General features: G+C 37.0%; 1 protein-coding gene across 2 annotated transcripts in view; it reads right to left on the reverse strand.

Moving 5' to 3' along the window:
- Positions 1–20,021, reverse strand: part of cacnb2b (calcium channel, voltage-dependent, beta 2b) — a 29,719-nt gene extending 9,698 nt beyond the window's left edge. Inside the window, exons 1-2 of one of the 2 annotated variants that reach the window (XM_056742491.1) lie at positions 19,590–20,021; positions 1,207–1,284 (exon numbers count right to left, since the gene is read on the reverse strand). In XM_056742491.1, coding sequence (XP_056598469.1) covers positions 1,207–1,284; positions 19,590–19,637 — 126 coding nt within the window. In that variant the 5' untranslated portion in view covers positions 19,638–20,021. Of the gene's footprint in view, positions 1–1,206; positions 1,285–11,086; positions 11,479–19,589 lie in introns of those variants that run through there. The other variant, XM_056742492.1, reaches the window with a different exon arrangement.
- Between the last annotated feature and the right edge of the window lie 558 nt (positions 20,022–20,579).

Genomic DNA, 20,579 nt, shown 5'->3' on the forward strand with positions numbered 1-20,579 from the left:
GGTTAAAGGAATTGTGCAATTTTGTAGCTGTGTATAAATTTGTGTATGTGATTTGGGAGGGACAGACACTGTTAGTAGAGTTCTGAGACAGAAAAACACTGCTGAGTTTAGCATAAGAGCAACAGCACATGTGCTGCATTGCCCCGGGCAAGTTACTAATAATAGTGTTCATTCATTTACCTTCAAACCAATTGAAATGCATGAATTCATTCCTAAAAGACTTCATATCAGCCCAATAGCAGGTAATACAGTCTAAAAAATGAGTAATACAATCTAAACATGTCTATACATCTACGTCTATACATATATTTATGAGACTGAAGACATGAGATGTTTGAAATTCTGCATTGTGAAATGTGTGTATCTGCAGAACAAGATACCATCTACAATGTACACGGACAGATTAAATGGAGCAAATTTGCATTCTGTATTTTTTCTTCTGTCTTCTGTTTGTGTGTTTTACATTCTATTCTACTGACATAGTGTTTTGTTTAGAAAGCTTTAAAATCCTGATTTAATGATTTTTTATAAACCATGCAAAATGCAACTGAACTTGAGATCCAGTGATCTCCATGCAATTTCATTTAATGAAAATAAATCCTTAAAAATGAACAAAAATCTTAAAAAATTCAATGCAGTGTCTCCTAGCCATAATACAAGCAACACTAAAGAACCATTTTATTACAAATGTGGTAATTAATGGCATTATGATGTGGTATTTAATTTGAAATGTCAAATGTCAGCACATCAAGCATCTAGCTGCTGGTTTTGAAAGACAATGCTCTGTGTCAGATGTCTGGCTGAACCAGCATGTGATGCTGTCTACTTAGCACCTTCATTCAAAAGGAGCTCATGGGCACGGGCGGCGAGCTTCATTTCCTTTTTAAAGCCATGAAAGAGAAGGTAATCAAACTGGTCTCTGTAAAGATCCAATGATAAAACACCAAGCTCTTTCACAGGGGTCTGAATAAACAGAACAAAAAGTCCAAGTGATAATTGAAGCTATTGTTTCTCTCTTGCATTTGGGGACATGATTTAACACTGTATAAGATTTAATACTGATGTGCAGGACATTTGGAAATTACACAGCTACCTTGTTACTTTGACAGAGGAAAAAGAGCCTTACAAAATGTTCAGCCCCATCTACAACGGCGATATACTTCGGCCCTTATGGCCAACAGTGAGAATTGTGGAGTTACAATCTACCTTGGCCTTCTCCAGCTGAACTTGAGCATTCTTCTCCTTTTCCTCAGTGGCCCCTGAGTCCTGACGGTCCGCCGAACCCTACGACAGTCAGACACAAGAGATTACTATATCTCATATATTCTTTACAACAGAAGTGAAGTTATTCAATAGAAGGTTAGGTTGGAATAGAGTCTTCATGTGACATCATTATGTGATGGTGATGTAGCGATCTCTCTATCTTATCATATCAGCAACATCAAAGTCACAAATGATGACAAACTTTCTCTCCCAGAATCACACATTGTATTAATATAATTTATGTCATATGAAGAATTTCTCACTAATGTCACTCAGAATTAATAAATATTAAAACTAAAGATTTTTAACACCATTGCTTTAGGAAAGCTGTGACCAACCTTTTAAAAAAAGTAAATAGTAAAGTAGAAAATAAAAAGTAAAAATACACTAAATAGCCAATATCAAAACTGTGTATCATCTCGAAGGCTGCAACCTTCAAAGGACACAGACTTTGAGGCCCGGTTTTACATACAAGGCTTAAGACTAGACCAAGACTAAAATTTATGGTTAGCTTTCTACTGAAAATAACTTGCATATCTTAAAACATGTCAGTGCCAGTTTTGTTTCAAGACTCACATCACTAATGTTTTTTCTACGGCAATTTAATAAAAGCGACTTAAATATCCTAAATTAACTAAGGCATAGTCCCGGCGTAGGCTAAGCCTTTTGTATGAAACTGGGCCTGAAGGTTAAATCTTGGTCTTTAAACTCGGTCTTTAAACTTGTTCTTAGAAGTCCACAAAGCGACCTACGAAGGTCTAAGGCAGTCTAGCCTTACAGAGGGTTTTGTTTCCTAGTTGCATCATCTGAATATCAATTTTTTTTAATAGTCATGGTGAAAAAAAGTCGTGATGGTTTAATGCCTTGTTAAATGTTACCGTCTATACTGACTTACTCTCCCAAAGCCTCACATAGACTCACACACTAAAAGCCATGGCATACAGTGATGTGCCCTAAGAGAGACTGCTGGTACACAGTCCAGCATCATTAAAGTTGTTTTTAAGTCTGAAATAGTCTCAAGTCTGAACCCCTTGTTGAAGCGCCAGTATTTGTCATGTTTGATGCTGCTTAATAATCTTAACCAGCAGGAAGTTGTTGCATTTTGGTTGATGAGCAGCATGGGCATATTTGGTCCTCTTGCTAGACCAGCCTGAACAAACTTGTTAGTGATAGCTATTCTGAAAAGCTAGGTGTGAAAAAAAACTAATCATAGCTTCAAACAACAACAATATGAACAAAAAAATGACCATGACTTTATATTATAGGACTGAAAAAGCTTTAAATGATGTAACTGTATTATATTAAAACATTTAATAAAAAACATGTGATGTGATCTTAGCCTCAATATCCTTAATAAAATAATACAATTCTTAATAAATAAATAAAAAATGAGGCTAAATAGCAAAAAATGCAGTTAAAAACAACAGAAAATAAAATGAAGAAACTAATTTGGAGGGACAGGTGCTTTCCCTATAGGCACAGTCATGTAGGGGTGCATGCTTTTTGTTTACTCATGTCTGCCACAGACATCTGTTCACTCAGCAGTGTCTCTCCTGCAGTCAATGTCACGGACAGAGCAGAACAAAACGCTGCTGAATTATTTAACAACGTCACGGTCACTTAATGTAGGGTTGGGAATCGTTTTAATTTTATAGATTCCGATTCTGCTCATCGATTTTGATTCTTATCGATTCCGAGTTTGATTCCACAGTTAAAGTAAAACATTTAGATATTAACCTGAATGGTCATTTAGCCTGCTTATTGACTTGTCTGCAATATATATATATATATATATACATATTTATAAGCACCATTTTGTGTATACTGTATACACATAGAACCATATGTTTATATGCAATGAATCAAACCTGGACCACTCAAGTGGCAAATCTGTGCTATAATGTTGCTGACCAATGAAATCGAAACAGAGACGGTACGGGGCGGGGTTGGTTTTTAACTGGTTTGGGAGGGGAATCAGGCAGATTGAGATTGTTAACCAACAACACTACCCTTCAAAGGTTGTGGTTTAAAATAAAGTGTACGTTAAAGGATTTTGAAAAATGCAAAACAAAAAAGTTCTGATGTATTATTCTGTATTATTTAAAATAACAAAAACGCTCCTATGCATTTAAATTCATGCATTCATGTATAGTATTCAAAAGACAAACACAGAAGCATTTTGTTCAATTGTTCACTCTCATCACCTTTGAACCCAATGGATGAAGATTTATGACATCTGAGACAAAAACAGAGTAACTATGTTTTCTGAGGCAATAAACAGGCATTCTGTGCTTTTTTCTATCCAACCATTATAAGAGGTATGGAGCTTATGCTAATTTGACAGGGGCAATTGCCAAGGAAACAAGTGTACAGTTTGTCTTTGTGGCAAGAGGTTCAGGTTTGTGAACTGAGCTTGTTAGATGTGACAAAAGTATTTCTCTACCACATTATAGATACATTAATGGGCTTGTGATTGACTTGCCAGTCCAAAATCAATTAGCAAGCAAACTGTCAGCTGGCCAAAACATCCTAGCACTGGGGGAAAAGAAAATGAACGAAAACTCTTCAAAACTGCACTTCTGGGATAAAACCATTAAAACAGAAGAAAAGCATTAAGACGGAAGTTGATAAAATATAGAGTGTTTTGCATCTGACGTCTGAATGGTTGTAATAGCTGCAATTTTTGCAGGACAGACATCAGGTGAAGAGATAATAAACACTGCAGGTTTAGATTAATTTAAACAGTCCCGCTCTGGAGTCCTGTGGAGCAGATATTAAAGGAAGGCGGGCCTCTGCTTTCATTTTCAAGTTTGATTTGAACCGTACTGCTACCTAAATATCAAATTTCTTTTTCAAAAATTTTTTTTTCAATGCATGTTTTGCATTATCAGTGTATTCTGAGGTTGTCTCTCTATACTTCACACGCTTCTCTCGAAATCTGATGTTGGCAAATTAGTGCTGAAAATAGATTAAGGTTAATAAAAAAACGGTTATATATAAATATTATTACATTTCAAAAGACGATGCAGTTTGAAAATAAAAAATAAAATGTTATAAAATGGAAAAAATTGTCCGTAGGGTGTGAGTGCGTGAGTGAATGAGTGAGTGTGTGTGCCCTGCGATGGGTTGGCACTCCATCCAGGGTGTATCCTGCCTTGATGCCCGATGACTCCTGAGATAGGCGCAGGCTCCCCGTGACCCGAGGTAGTTCGGATAAGCGGTAGAAAATGGATGGATGGATGTTATAAAATTTCCTCGATTGCTCCATTCACCATTTTCTGACAACTATAAACACATTCTCAGAACAATATGTTTATATATATTCATATTTATGCATTTGGCAGATTCTTTTTTCCAAAGCGACTTACATTGCATTATCCTATACATTTGTTTCCAAGTATGTGCAATCCCCTGGGATCGAACCCACAACCTTGGCATTGTTAGCGCCATGCTCTTAGATTAGATTAGATTCAACTTTATTGTCATTACACATATACAAGTACAGTGTAACGAAATGTAGTTTAGGGCAAACCAGAAGTGCAATTAGCAAGTGCAGGATATACAGTGTGAATAAATACAGAATACAATATAAGGAAAATACTAAACAATGGGGATGTACTATGAAAATACACTACAGCAGGAATGTTCTATGAAAATATGACAGTCAGTATGTACTATGAACAAAATATACAGAAGGCTATATACTGTGAACATTAATGTACAGATGGTTATGAACAGATAAAAATTTAGACGATAGTGCAAGTGACTTAAGTGTGCATTAATTGTAGACATTAGTTATTAAAGTTGCAGTGCAATAGATGAGTTAATGCGGTTATTAAAGGTACGGTGCAGTATATGAGTTAATGCGGTTATTAAGGTTACAGTGCAGTTGATGAGTTAATGCAGTTATGAAAGTAGTCCATTAGTGCAAATTAGCATTCATTATAATATTCCTGGTGTGCAAGTGAGCAGTATAGAGTGCAAATGATGCTATGTGTGTGTAAACAGTCCGGTAGAGAAGATAACATGAAGTACTTGTGTGTACACTTCAGTCATGCATGGCAGCCCTGTAGTGCAATGTGAACAATGTAATAGCAGCATTACAGTTAAAGTTATGAAGGGTTGTGGAATCAGTGGGGAGCAGAGTTCAATAATGAAACAGCTCTGGGACAAAAGCTGTTTCCTAGTCTGCTGGTTCTTGTCCAGAGGCACCTGAAGCGCCTACTGGAAGGCAGGAGAGTAAATAGTCTATGAGCGGGCTGAGAGGAGTCCTTGAGAATGCTGCGAGCTCGACGCAGACAGCGTTTCTCCTGGATGTCCTCAATGGAAGAGAGTGTAGTCCCCGTGATGCACTGGGCTGTTTTCACCAGCCGCTGCAGTGCCTTGCGCTCAGCAACAGAACAGTTCCCGTACCAGACTGAGACACAGTTGGTCAGGATGCTCTCTATCGTGCAGCGATAGAAGTTCACCAGGATAGTTGAAGACAGTTGGTTCTTCTTCAGTGTCCTCAGAAAGAAGAGACGATGGTGAGCCTTCTTCACCAGGCATGAGGTGTTGGTGGTCCCGGACAGGTCCTCAGAAATATGGGTCCCCAGGAACTTAAAACTGGAAACACGTTCAACAGCCATCCCATTAATGCGGATGGGGTCGTATGTGCCACCTTTCGCCTTCCTGAAGTCCACGATGATCTCCTTTGTCTTGGAGGTGTTAAGGAGCAGGTTGTTGTTTGAGCTCCATGTGGCCAGGTGCCGGACCTCCTCCCTGTAAGCAGTCTCATTGTTGTTGCTGATGAGACCAATCACTTTTGTATCGTCTGCAAACTTGATGAAGGAGTTAGGTCCGTTCACAGGCCTGCAGTCGAGTATGAAAAGGGAGTAGAGAAAGGGGCTCAGTACGCAGCCCTGTGGTACACCAGTGTTGAGGGTGATGGTGGTGGAGCTGATGTGCCCTAACCTAACAAGCTGAGGCCTGCTCGTCAAGAAATCCATAATCCAGTTGCAGGTTGAGTTGTTAATGCCAAGGTTTCCAAGTTTGATGATTAGCTTGGAAGAGATGACGGTATTGAATGCAGAGCTGAAGTCTACAAACAAAAAAAGTGTCCTTATTGTCCAGATGTGTGAGCACTGAGCGCAGCGCCAGGGACACTACATCATCTGTGCTCCTATTGCTAAGGTAGGCAAATTGGTATGGGTCCATCCTGAAAATAGGATTTTTGGGGAATTGGGTGATATGTTATGGATTTGTGTGTACTGTTTTGAGAATACGAGGCACAATTTCAAGAAATGTGTCTTAGCAATCGAGAAAAACTGTAATAATAATGCAATTTTATATAATTAAAATGTACACAAAGTTATTCGATTGAAAAATCACATTCCATATCTAATAAATTTTTACACTTAACTAAAGAATTTATCTGATGTTACCCATACCGATACAATAGATAATTGTGTGTGTGCGTCAGCACTGAGAGCTAAGGACTACAGACGAGAACAGACGTTACTATGTAAACCTCAAGAAAAAGAAATGTGCTGGCTATGCAGTAAATCTCCTATGAGGTGTGTACATTTTCCTTTCTAATACAAAAGTGTGTTAATAAACCGTTCTGAGTTGACATAAAATGACAATATGATTTATTAACATTAATATATAACAATGAGCTCATCTTATTGTGCATTTTATTGAAATTATTGTGGCTATTCAAAGACATTTCATGTTAAAAGACAACTTGTGTATTTTTCGGTGTGATGCTATTATGGTTTGAGTGCTGGGCAGTACTCCAACATCCATCTATTGCAACCTGCGTGACTCCTGCTGCGCAACACAGAACGTCATAAGATTTGGGTCAGTTCCATTTAGCTAGTCAGCACCTTTCACTTCTAAACTGGGAGTTTTGTAAAGCAAAACAATATCCTTTGAAGCAATGTTCAGTTTTAGCAACAAGCGTTCTTGAATATGTTTTTCTAATGGACTACTGCTGAGCTCACAACAAAACATATACGCAGACAAAATATGCGAATGGAGGAGAATCACACTTTCTTATTTGAAAATGGCTCCTAATCTAATTATGAAGATTTCCTGACTGGTGCTAAATGAGTTCTGGTAGGTCGCCCAGGTGTTCATCCATTCTGTATTCATGACCGTGCCAAATGTTACTGTTTGTTCACTGCTAAGAAAACAATGTATAGACTTTTTTAACCTGTAATTGTCCAGTAAATTCTGTCAATATCTTGAAATATCAGCATAACTTATAATAACTATACCACAATATAAGTGGAAACGCAAAGAAAAATTGTCATTTCAAAATTCTTAACTGTCCTACTGAAGAAGAATGTCTTCGATGAACTAAAAGTGAGGAAAATAACAGCAAACGTTCATTATTATCACATAAAGAAATGCATGTCTTAAAAATAAGTAATCTTTCAGAATCCTGAGTCAGTTTTGGGGATGAACTTAGTTGCCATGATTGTTCAGCTGCCAAAGCCATTGTCTGTACAACAGCCCAAGCATTTAGGATTTTGTGCACCATGGTTTATAATACAGACATAGTACAGACAAAAGACAAACTGTACAAACACAGGGCCTTCCAAAATATTATTCCCTGTTCATTTGATTTATTTTAACATGATAATTCTTGACCAAAAATATGCGTTTATTTAGTAGTAATTTATTATAATTTTTATTTTAATATATATTTTTTTTAATATATAATATTTAATTTGCTTAAAATAATAGGAACATTTAACTATTTCCTACTGGATTTAGAGTGATAATTTACAATGATAAAACAGTTTGTTTATGTACCGTTTTTGCAATCCGCTTGTTGAGCATGACGTCACGCACAGCAGTACATGGATATAAACTGTTTCCGGCTCCAAACACTCTATCAGATGCTATAGGCAAAAAATGTTGATATACACTGATAGTTTACTTTATGAATATAAAAAAAACTAAATCTTGACCTTGACCTTGACCCTGACCCAGATGTCCAGACAGCGGTTCATTTTTACAATTATTAAAATATTGATTTCAGAGATTCCGTACGTGAGACTGAAGAGTTCATTAAAGATGTGTAATATGAATAAAAAAGTGCTCATAAACGGCTGTTTAAATTGGCGCCTCACTCACTTGAAACAGTTTTCCTTAAGTAACTAATCAACCATCGCATTGACTGCAAATGTTTGATAGGCTAACCTCTTCTTAAATAACTTCACATTTTCAGTATTTAATCATGATAATTAACTCCATAAAGGGGTACTTGAATTACCCACAAGTTGTTTTAAACCTGCATAAATGTCTTTGTTCTGATGAACACAGTAAAAGAAATGTGGAAGAATGTTAGCAGCTGACATTTCTGGGACCTCATTTCTATAGTAGAAAAAATTAATTTATAATTGTTTTTGTTCTGTTGAACAGTTGCTAACATTTTTCCAAATATATTTCTTTGTGTTCAACATAACAAATAACTTTATAGAGGTTTGGAATAATTTGGCGGGGATTAGTTTTCATTTTCGGGTGTTATATCCCTATAAATACAAACAAAAGGAATTTTTGTAAAACATCAAAATCTATGATGTCACTGTCGGCCAAAATCTAACAATATTATGTCATCAGAGCTGGTTAGTAACTGATTACTTGTAATCTGGATTACGTCATCAGATTCCAAAAATCAAATACTTGTAATTGAAATACATTACATTTTACAAAACTCGTAATGAGGATAAAGTTACTATTTTAGTTACAGATTACATTACATAGATTACTTTTTTGTATCCCTACAACTTTAACTATTAAGACAACCAACCAACCCACAATAGGGAGTCTTACATGTTTTTATTTACAAGCATTTATGTCCGCCATGTTTTGTTCAAGAAAAGTGTTAATCTTCACCATCTAGGCACAATAATACTATGATTTGCATGTTAGTGCAAATCACAACATTCATTACGAAACTTCATTAGTCATAAATTCAAATAGATTTGTGCTGCTGAACTGTCCATGTCCTGCATTCACAATATATCGTTTTTTATATTTTTCTTCAAAAAGGTAATAAAGGTGAAAAATATTGAAATATTTTCCATTGTTTACATTTAATTTTGTATAAAATAATCACAAGCAAAGGGGGGTGATACATTTAATCTTTTACAACTTGATTTGATTTGTTGCCTTGCGACTGTTGGTACCTGTCATTTCTAATCCAGTCTTTCTGTGAACATTTACATTTGCTATTAGTAAACTGTTAGTGTTATGCCTATAATATATGCAGGTATTTATTCATCTAAATTATGTAGACAAGTTGTATTGTTTATATTATAAACTGATTGTTAGGTTTTTGTTTTGCCCATCACTGCATGAATTTTTCACCCATTTACATTGCTTTGGTATCTACACTTGATATCTACACTGTAAGGAATTTTTCTGTTCTTTAACCATTTTCATTGTCACTACATGTGATGTTGTATTTCAGTCATTCAGTATAAAGACATGAAGTACTACAAGTCTTCATGTACTTGTATTATTTATAATTTAATTTAATATCATCTTAATGCTTTAGAATTTAACAAGAAAGATGTTATGGACACATAGATACACCAGGTAAAGATAAAACAGATGTAATCTAAATGTAATCAAAAAGTAGTCTGATTACATTTAAAAAAAACTGTAATCTAAGGGACTACAATACTGACTACAAATTTTGCAATGTAGTCTGTTATCATGAAAAATTCAACGTTACGCCAAGCTACACCCATGCACAGTACATTTATCTTTCTCACTGCTGCTCCTGGTCATGATTGCTTCTCTGTAAGGAGATTAAGATGGCATGCGTCAATCCAGGATTTGGAGAGAGAGACAAATGCAACCTCCCCCTGGTCAACGGATAACACTACAGATAGAGACAGTTTCACACATTCTCACTGACCTGCAGGTGCAAAACAAGGACAAGTATTCCCGTGCATACCATACCACCACCTGTCAATTAATTTAAGCGAGACCGTGTAGGCTAACTTGTTTAAAATGCTTGATTTCACTGCAGGTGTGATACCTGTGAGCAGAATTCTGAGTATTGAGATTACAAAGAACGTATTTCCTACTCGACAGACCAGCTTTGAGCATCATGCTGATTTAGACTGTTTTATGATGGTTATAGTGCTGGTTTGGTGCAGATATAGCCAAGCTCCCCAGCATACTTCTGCTGTTCACTAGCACAACATGCTGGTCATCCGCAATGCTGGTTTAAACTATTGCTGGTATAGTTTAAGAAATGGGAACCAACATCCCGTTCTCGTGTTTCCAACTTGAGTGTGATATTTTTATATTTGTTTAGGGATTTAGTCTCTGAAAAGTCTCTCTACATTTGGCTTTCCCTACAAAAGTATCTTGTTTAGATAACAACACTTGAATGCCCTCATTACAAGCCATGCATGCGCATTTCAATTAATATACCACACCAGTTCTATATATAGAGATGATCTAGAAACTGAGTTTTGTAATCCTGACAACTGAAAAGGATTATGTACATAATCACAATTCCATCATTTCCAATAATGCAGAAATTCTGCTACAATTCATATGAAGGTGACATTTCTATATCATCCCATGAAACTTTTGACAGGATATCATGTAAGGGTTCAACGCATTCCTATACACCAGCACTGGTGCAAACACAGTTTTGTTTACGGTACATAAAAGCAATGATAAATGGCTGCTTGAGCTCACATGGATTACAGCAGAAAGCAACAGATGGTATTCTCCTCAAATGACACTCTCTCACTCTCATGTCCACCTCATCTCACACACGCACACGTATAAAACCGAGACGTGTTACCTTTTTCTTGGGTGGCATGCCCGCTTGTTCGTTTTCCTTTTCGTTTCTCCACGATTAAAACGTTTGAATGATGCTCAATTGTGTGGTCTCACAGCAGAGATTGACCTGAGAAATATTCATGCACTATCCCCGTTGATCTGCTCCGTCCCAGGATAGGCAGCAAACTTTTTAGATGAACCCTAAACGTGTTTTACGCCATGTTTTGTGCAGAATAAAATCCGTCATTTTACGAACGTTGGTTACTGTTATCCAGTTGAAAGTGCAAACGATGGGGACTGAAATTCTGTCCATGAGCGGATGCATTAGGACTGTGAGCGGCTTTTCACACTGAGGGGAGTTTGCCACCCCCCACCTCGTCCTCCTCCTCCGCCTGCCTCAGTTTGAAGGGCTTATTCCATAGCGTGGCATCTGTTGCTACACACAAGAGCCACAAACCTGCATGATTTGCAAGCGGTGTATTCGAAACATTCACTAATGTTTATTAATACCGACTCGCCTGGATTCGGTTATACTATAACAAGTTTTATTTCATTTACATTAACATTTTATTGTATGCAAATTATATTCAATTGCAATTAGACTACTCAACAGTTGTTGATACTTTGCGGCGGTCTTCCGGAAGTTAAGTTTGGGCCACATATTGTTTTTTTATGTTGCTGCTGTTGATCCCGTCTTTTTATTATTAAATTATTTTAATTAACATATTTTATTTCAAATTAAATTATTTTATTTATTTTTATAAATAAAAATGGTTTTATATTATATTCAATCAACAAAAGTATAGGGATGAGCTCATGTACAAAGCTCATGTAGGGGAAAGAGGGGACAAAAGTACATGTTACTTTCGACCCCATCAATAGGGACACAAAGGTGGGTCAAAAGTAACACACCAATAAACTAGATTTTTTCGTGTTATGCCGCGGTCACACTTGAATTTGCGCTTGCATAATTCGTTCGGACGGTGCTGCGAAAACGGGCGGGAACAGGATATGACACTCACAATCACATAAAATTACACGTATCACTATTTAAACTTAACCATCCGATCCTGTTTCTATTGCCACCGCAAACCAAGATTATTCTCTTTTTTTTTTTTTTTTTTTAATCTTTTGAACTTGTATTGTGCAAAACAGGATGCGACACTACTACAATGAACGATTCCTCCATTTTGGATTTTTTTTACCGAGAGGTCACGCTATAACGTTTTTAACTTCTATGGTCTCACAAACTCACGTGACGCTAATTCGCAGGTCAGAGTTCACCAAACATGAACTTTGCTACGCATCGAAATGCGAAATATTTCCGCACGGTCTTGCGTTTCCGTTCTGTCGCATTCGCATGCGTATGAATGGAAGTCAATGGAGGGAAAATTCAAGCGTGACAGCGGCTATACTCTGGTTATTAATTTGATTGACGATGACCTTGTTAATATGTAACTGCAAACACCTAATGTCTTTTATCTTTGCAAAAAAATATTAAATTTCATTTCATTTTAAATTTCAGTTTTATCACACGATTATTTTATTTTTAAAATATTTTATGATGTGAATGCTTTTTATAAAACTTTTTACACTATGAACAATATGGAAATGAAATAAAATCAGCATAATCTAATTATATTAGCAAAGGGACGAAATTTAACAAGTGTTACTTTCGTCCGACAGGAACTCCTGACAATTAAACCCGATTTACTTTTATAATGGAAAAACTCTGACAAGGCAAACTTCAGGATGTGTTACAGCACTGCATCACCTGTAGATTGATCATTACTGTGATGCATGAAACAAGAAACACAAAACTTGTAAAAAGCACAGTTTCAGAAATTTACTTTCCGTGCTCGAAAACTGTTTTCCGGACCTAGCCGCAGGAAACGATGACGAAATCACGTGATATGCGGCAGCAAGGTCAAAGGTTGCGTGCTGAACATGACGTCAAAGCTTGGAATGCAAATGTAGTCAGGGCTCTGAGTATGTGACTTTTATCCTGCATTACTTTCGCCCCCGCTCTCCCCCTACTCGTACTGGTAAAAATGAACCGATACCAAAGACCAAAACCTCGTGTGACATAACTGACAGAACTGACTGAAATTTGTTGTTAAATTTGCATTGAACGTTTGTAAAAAACACATAAAATTATTTGGGTTTTCAGAATATGTTTAAGGTGGTGTGATTTGTAACTATGAAGGTATTCTACTTCTTTTAGTCTCACTGTGTTGTGAAAAGGTCCAGGCATCGGTATCGTCGAGTAACTGAAAAAAATATATCGGTAGACCTACTCCGACTCGGTCTTTGAAAAATGGTTTCGGAGCTTCCCTAAACAAAAGTAAGATTTTGACAGATTTAGCTTTGAATTTCTTTGAATTTCTTACTTTGTATTCTTTTCTTTAGTTTGGAGACAAAAAAAATCTAAGTTATTTGAATGCACTTCTTAGGGTACTTCATTCACTCCTAATGCTAAGTCCACTACATTATCAGTTAGGCTATATATCTATATATCACACTAATCAGAAGTATTCAAATGTGTAAACCTGTGATGGAGCCATGGTGATACTGTTTGTTATCTTCATTTTGGGAATACATGTAACTTAATACATAACATGTTTGTCCGTACAGTATATGTGTGTAGTTTATAGGTTGGATGAGACACTCAACATTGGGCAACAGATGGAATGAGTGGTTGTATTCGGGTTCATAAATCCCTAGACACAAATTTTTGGTGCCCATGGAAACAGATTTACAGAAGCTTTACAGAAGTTTCATAAGAGTCAGTGGAGCACTTAATCTTTTTCAAATATAAACATTTGCAAAGTATATATCATTTGTATAAGAACACATACTTTGTATGGGCTGTTTTATCTCTTCGGTGGATGAAATCAATGAATAAAAATATGTATTTTTTTCTAATTGTAAAGTACACAAGCTTGTGTTTTACCAACTCTATAAATGACGTGCATTAATGTGTGTATATAGATGTTATTGGGTATCATTGTATATTACTAAGGATATATTGTATATACTAAGGATGTTAGTTCAACCATCAAACCCTTTCTTACAGTTCTAATACACATAACATTTTATTTAATTAGTTTGTATTAGTTTTTCGTTTCGCACATCGCTGATACTATTAACATTATATTTGCACAATTATTCGTTTTTGTATCTTTTTAAAATTACCTCTTTTCCACTCCAATGCAAAGCTATTTAATACAATATTTAATTTTATTAAGACATCGAATATGCTATTTGTATATATTCTCTGTATATTTGAATCATCATGGTTATAAGTATATTAGTTGAATTGTTAAATCCTCTTTATTGTACTTCCTTTTGGTAATAAAATGTATAATTTTATCTAACTGAGTAATCCAGCTACTGTATGTTTCTGCTAAAATATTTGTTTTTAAGATTAGTTTTACAATATGTTTATTTTTAAACAAATAAATATATTTTTATTTGTTTAAAAATATTTTTAAATAAACAAAATATATATATATATATATGTACATATATATGTACATAGGTGCACATATGCAGCCGGATTACACGCTCTCTCTCTCTTTCGCTCTCTCTCTCTCTCTTTATAAGCTTCTTACAGAGGGGTGTGCAAATTGTAAAGCCATGCAGAGTAATACACTGCTCAGAAGGGCAAAACTAGGCATGCACGCACTGCTGGAGTTTCAGGCTCAGCATCTCTCCTGGTCCATTTAGGCTTACACATACACAAACACAGCCAGCTGGAAGACAAACATCTGTCTGAGTTCACAAACATGCCAGAAATGATCAGCCTATCAGTGTGAGACTGCAAAAATTATCCACATTGCTTCTTGGACTTCTGTATTTCATAAGAACTTTGAAAGGAATTTCCTAATGACGCGTAGGCCTATTTACTTTGGCCCAGTATTAATGATGACTATTTAGTTTAAATTTCTTGTCTTCTTTTTGTATGAAGATGGTTGACTCCCTTTTTACAATTCTCCAGAAAAGCTGAATTTGCATTTGTGTGAGAATATTTCTTGCTCTTTCTGCATTCAAATCACTTATTATGCATGTGTTTATGTTTGTGTCATACTATTGCATTGTATTGTAAATAAATAACTGGGATTGGATATCATTTCGTAAAATCACTGTGATGTCAAGCTCAATTATGTCCTGCATGATAATCCTATCTGTTGTGTTGCCATGTTTATATTACTAATCGGGATGTTTATTATTTTTTAAACAAATGTTAATGTCATTCTAACCACAAACCTAGTGTCAGATATAAGATTGTAGCTGTCTATTTAGTTGTATATTATAGCATATTTAGGATAAACAGTACTCACCCAAGAGACATTTTTATTCTTAAGAGTTTTAGGCATATCCTGAAGATCCAGTGAGTGTTGCCTTCAAGCTCCACTGTTGGAAGTGAGATCCATTATCTCGGAGATCTTTGGCCCGTGAGCTCTTGTGTTTAGTCCTATTATGCTTCAGCTCATGCACAACTGCACCATGAAAGTCACAGCAACAAACTACAAAGTGGACATCGGTTATACCTACATGACATGACAAATCAAATTGCTTGACCCGCACACGCCGCTTTGTCTTCTTTACGATTTTCTTTCTCTTCAGCCGTTCTGACTGCCAATGGATTCAAATTCTACAAGAATATGCAACACAACATCTGGACCATGCTCCGCCCCACAATGCTGGAGGCTTGAACTCATGGACGGCCAATCCTCACCACACAACAGCTGGAAGAGGAGATTTAAAATGATAGAAAGAATAAGGTGGAGCACAGGGTACGTCCTGCCCAGTGTTGTCAGACAGATTGTATGTCTATCTAGAACAGGATGAGCAATGCTCATAATCCTGCACTGTTCAAAACTATCTGACCTGAGATCTGCCGAACAGCACCATTTACATGGATGGACGGACATGCCTTGGAATTGAAAGTTTTAAAGAGGGCTTGTAAATGTGGCTTTTTGACGGAATTGTCAGTTTAACATTACTGAGGCTAAAACCTTTGTACTACTGTCTCACTCATTTCCTCAATTCAAAACCTTTTAGTTCTGCCTTTCATGTTGCACGTGATTACTTGCATAAAACAATAAAATTCTCATGAAATGCAAGAGCCTGTTGGTGAGGTATCATGTGTCAACATTAACTGTATTTGTTGGGGGACATCAACACTATTATAACCAAAGGGAAATTCTCCATAGCGACGGAAAACAGCTTAACAACCATAACAGAAGTGGTTTGCTGAACCTTTTCATTTATATAATATTGTGCATATACATGCCAGCAGTTGGTATTAAGAGTCATCTGCTACCATCCTGTTTCCCGCTGCCCGCAGGATCATGACACTGAAGGTTGAGTTGCCATTACAGACCGTGTCAACATCCAAACATTTCATTTAATTCAAGGTCACTCGTGCGAAAGAAAACACTGAGGTTTTTTTGTAACGGAAGAACGTTAAATGGTGGCCAAATTAGTTCCTGTATTCAACTCTTCTGACCGTATTAAGGTCTTAATGTTTCACCTTGTCAGGCTGAGCAACCGAGGATTTCCATTCAATGTTTTCCTCCGAAATCTATTACTGATTAAATCAGTTTCTTCCTCACAATTACACAGATGTGAAGAAATACTCGCACCAAAATCAAATGAACGAAAATCTCACTAATACGCCTGGTGGAGGGGAATGGTAAGTCACGAATGACCAGATAAAACCTAAATTGTTTTTAGACACAAATACTTGGTGTATAATCCATGTTGGGATTATATAAAACAACCAAGAACACATGGAAGGGAATCGGAAAAGGCTGCACCTCCCTTCAGAGGCTTTAAATGAAAGTTCAATGCATCACAACACATCAACATCACACAGCTCTCTCACATTGACATGCTCCCTAGAGTACAAAGCTTCAGTTTGAGTTTATCGATGGCTCACTGAAAATTAAATTATAAACTGTTTTGTCTTCTAAATTTCCTTAAAAAAATTATATAAGGTTACATTAATTTGAGAAACCTAATTGATGACGGTATCATTTTCAGAAAAGCTTCGTAACGTAACGTTTCGATTAAAAAAATTATGGAGCAAAGACATAAAAATCAGTGTTCAACTGTCTCCTTAACTCTACGCTTATAGAGTATGTGATTTATAAATTGAGTTGAGCTGTCAGTGTGATTTTGCAGGAAATGGGCAGTTCTCTCAAATGTCAACATTAAAGGAGTAGTTCACTTTTCATGATAATTTACTCACCCCCAAGTCATCCAAGCGTGACCTTCTCAACGTAATTACGTATGACGTGAAGTCATGAACGCGCATCGCAGAACAGAGCAAGTCGAGCATTTGTGTTTACAAAACATATACATTTTTATTTTTTTAGAAAATGACCGATCGTATTGCTAGATAATACCTTTTTTCATCATCTGGTATCATTTAAAGCCCTTTGAAGCTGCACTGAAACTGTAATTTTGACCTTCAACCGTTTGGAGTCCATTGAAGTCCACTACGTGGAGAAAAATCATGGAATGTTTTATTCAAAAACCTTAATATCTTTTTGACTAAAGAATAAAAAAAATCTTGGATAACATGAATTATCATGAACAATTATTTTGAAAGCGAAGTTCCCTTCAAGATGAATATTTGAAGGTTTTATCACCACACGTAGCCTGTTAACTGTCACCCGTTCCGTATACGGGACACCTAAGTTTGCGTCAATATTGTGCATGTACTTTCTAATCGAATCATGACAAACTATATATCATTGGAAAGGCCTAAGACTCTACAATACAGATTTCATAAGTGATTTTTTTAAATAATTTATGTAGGGAGAGTAATTGATTCTTTCTTAAAAAGAGAGTGGATAGATTTTTTGTTATACTTTTGTGACGCGTATTTTTATTTGTATTTTTTATCAAAGAAAACCATAAACTTTTTATTTTATTTTAACAACAAACCTAACAACATACCTTTAATTTTTGTGTGTGTGTGTGATTTTTTTGTTGTTACAATAATCAGATACTTTTCTTTTTTCAAACACCACCAACCGTGAGTCTGTATTCCAAAGAATTCATGAGTTACCGCCATTTTAATTCCAACATGCGTTTTCATGTGTAGGCATAAAAAGGACTCCGACAGTTAACAGGTTGTAAGGGTCAGATGTTAATATTTGGTAGTTTAAATACCCATGTAAAGACTTTAAAGGGGATATTTTATGCTTTATCCAAAGTCAGACACATCGATAACAGTCCTCATAAAGGGGCAGATGAAAAGGAAAATAGAATAACTATTATATGAAGTGCCGTCCCTTCTTTATTTGTTGTGTATTATTGCTTCTGTTTGTATTTTAATTCACAGATATCCTACACAGCATGTTGTCTCTCAAAAAAGAAACTCTGGTTTGGACTGATCTTTTTCTGTGGTTTGAACTCTATCATCAGCGGTTTAGTGATAAACAGATGAATCAATATATTGATAATAAATACATTCTCAGAAAAATTATTTATCAAGATTTTACAGAAAATGTCACACCTATAACGCTACAATTGTCAAAATGTCAGTCTGACTTCATTTAACATCAAACTACATTATGATATGAACATAAACCTGCAATTTTATGTTTCAAACAGCGATGGCGACATAGAGTCAAACGTTTTTGTTGTTCAATTCTTAATCAGAACAGACGTAATTATTTACTTTATAAGTTAGCTTTTTTGGCCAAAGGATATATAACATGTGACTGGAAAACTATACAAAATAAATATTTTTTGTTGCATTCGCATGACTTGACCTTTAGTATGAAACCGTGTCTTACGAGTGACAGTTTAATAGCCGCAAATCCCAAAGTCGCATGTTCAGGGATTTATGACTAATATTTAAAGTGCCCATTACAGTAGGATGAGACGCTTTCATTTTACAATAGCTCTTCTGCCTGCTGACATAAGGTGACACGATACGCCTATTTCCTACCTGTTTGCTTACTACCTGTTTTGCTCATCTTAACGCACTCTCTCTCATTCACTTTCTCTCCACGCTGAAACTTAAGTGATAGTAAAAACTGGGGCTTAAAATAGCAGCTAGAATATTTTTAGATCGTCTGCCTCCCACTGAAAAGACGTGAACGCAGGTCAGCAGTTACGAATGATGAATTTACAGAGTGGTGCATAAGGTACCTTCCGTTACACATTGTTTTGTTGGGCAGAAGACCTTTTTTCAGTTCTTCTGCTACTGAGGGAACAGGTTGCCATTTTGAAATCATTAAAGTCAAGTATGCAGATCTTGCCTATGACATGACTCTCATCCCCGCTGCGAGTCTCATAAAAGTACACGCATACACTAACACACGATCAAAACATGAAGGAGGCACAGAAAGAACCCAGTATCTTTATCTCACGCATACAAAAAGTACATTTTGTGACCCGATCGCACCCTGCATTCTAACAGGTCGTGTGTGGTCCTGGTTTTCTAACAAGAGCGTTCTGTCCCATCACAGGATTATGATGAGCATGCTCGGGTTACTCACATAGGTGGACAGTTCTCTCCGCCAGTGTCCCAGACCACAGCAATACATCAAGAGAACATCCAGAGGGGTCGTGATGATGGTGCAGCCCAGAAGAGAGTCTCTAAATCACTCTTCTCGTGACATCCCTATCTGTAAGTACACAGCCATCACATCAGTCTAGTGAGAGAAACAGCAGGTAACTGTCTCTCTTCCACACAGCCTCGGGTCATGCCTATAGGTTTACAGAGCATTCCTCCACAAGCGACAGGCTGATGAATGCGACGCTGTCAGTCGAGCAGGCGTTCCCTCGAGCGATTCACATTTTCCTGCTGTCTTCCTGATGCTCAGAAACAGGCACACGCTTCACAGGCTCCAGGTGTGTGCGTTTGTTGCTCTCTCCTCTACAGCGCTCCTGATTTGAGTTTCTCTCCTTTGTTTATTTACAGCAGCCCACCCTACATCCCCCCCACCCTCGACCCCTCCCTCCGTACCCCTTCTCAAAGACACACACAGGCTCGGAGTTTAAAATTGGTACACGGTGTAAATGTCATTTTCCTGACTGACTTTCTCTGCGTCAGCCTCTCCCTGCCTATTCCGGCCAATCAGAGTCCAGAAGCGAACGGCGTCTGGGCAGCCTTGTCTCCAGTCCACACAGGCAGAGGCTGGCGAGCCCACAGTGGTCCTCGGCTGCTGCTCTAACTCCACGACTCCTCCCTCCTTGTGGGTTCCGTTCTTCTCTAGCTCTCTCGTTTCTGATCACCTGAGTTATACAGCTGTGTCCTTTCTGTGGCTCCTGGCGAGGGAGGATGAGGCTGCTCGCTGTTTTTCTCGCTCCCCCATTGCTAAACCAAGTGCTAGAGCTCTTAGTGAAGCAGGAGACACACAGGCTGAATTCAAATGTCCTCCGGACACACAGCTTTACAGCGTTCGCTGCGCCTCATCGCTTCACTTCTTCTTTTTATCTGTACAATGCATCTTTGTGTCTGTCCTTGCTTTCTCCTCTTCCTCTCT

The sequence above is a fragment of the Triplophysa dalaica genome, chromosome 3 (genome assembly GCF_015846415.1).
Source record: "Triplophysa dalaica isolate WHDGS20190420 chromosome 3, ASM1584641v1, whole genome shotgun sequence".
Taxonomy (NCBI): Eukaryota; Metazoa; Chordata; class Actinopteri; order Cypriniformes; family Nemacheilidae; genus Triplophysa; species Triplophysa dalaica.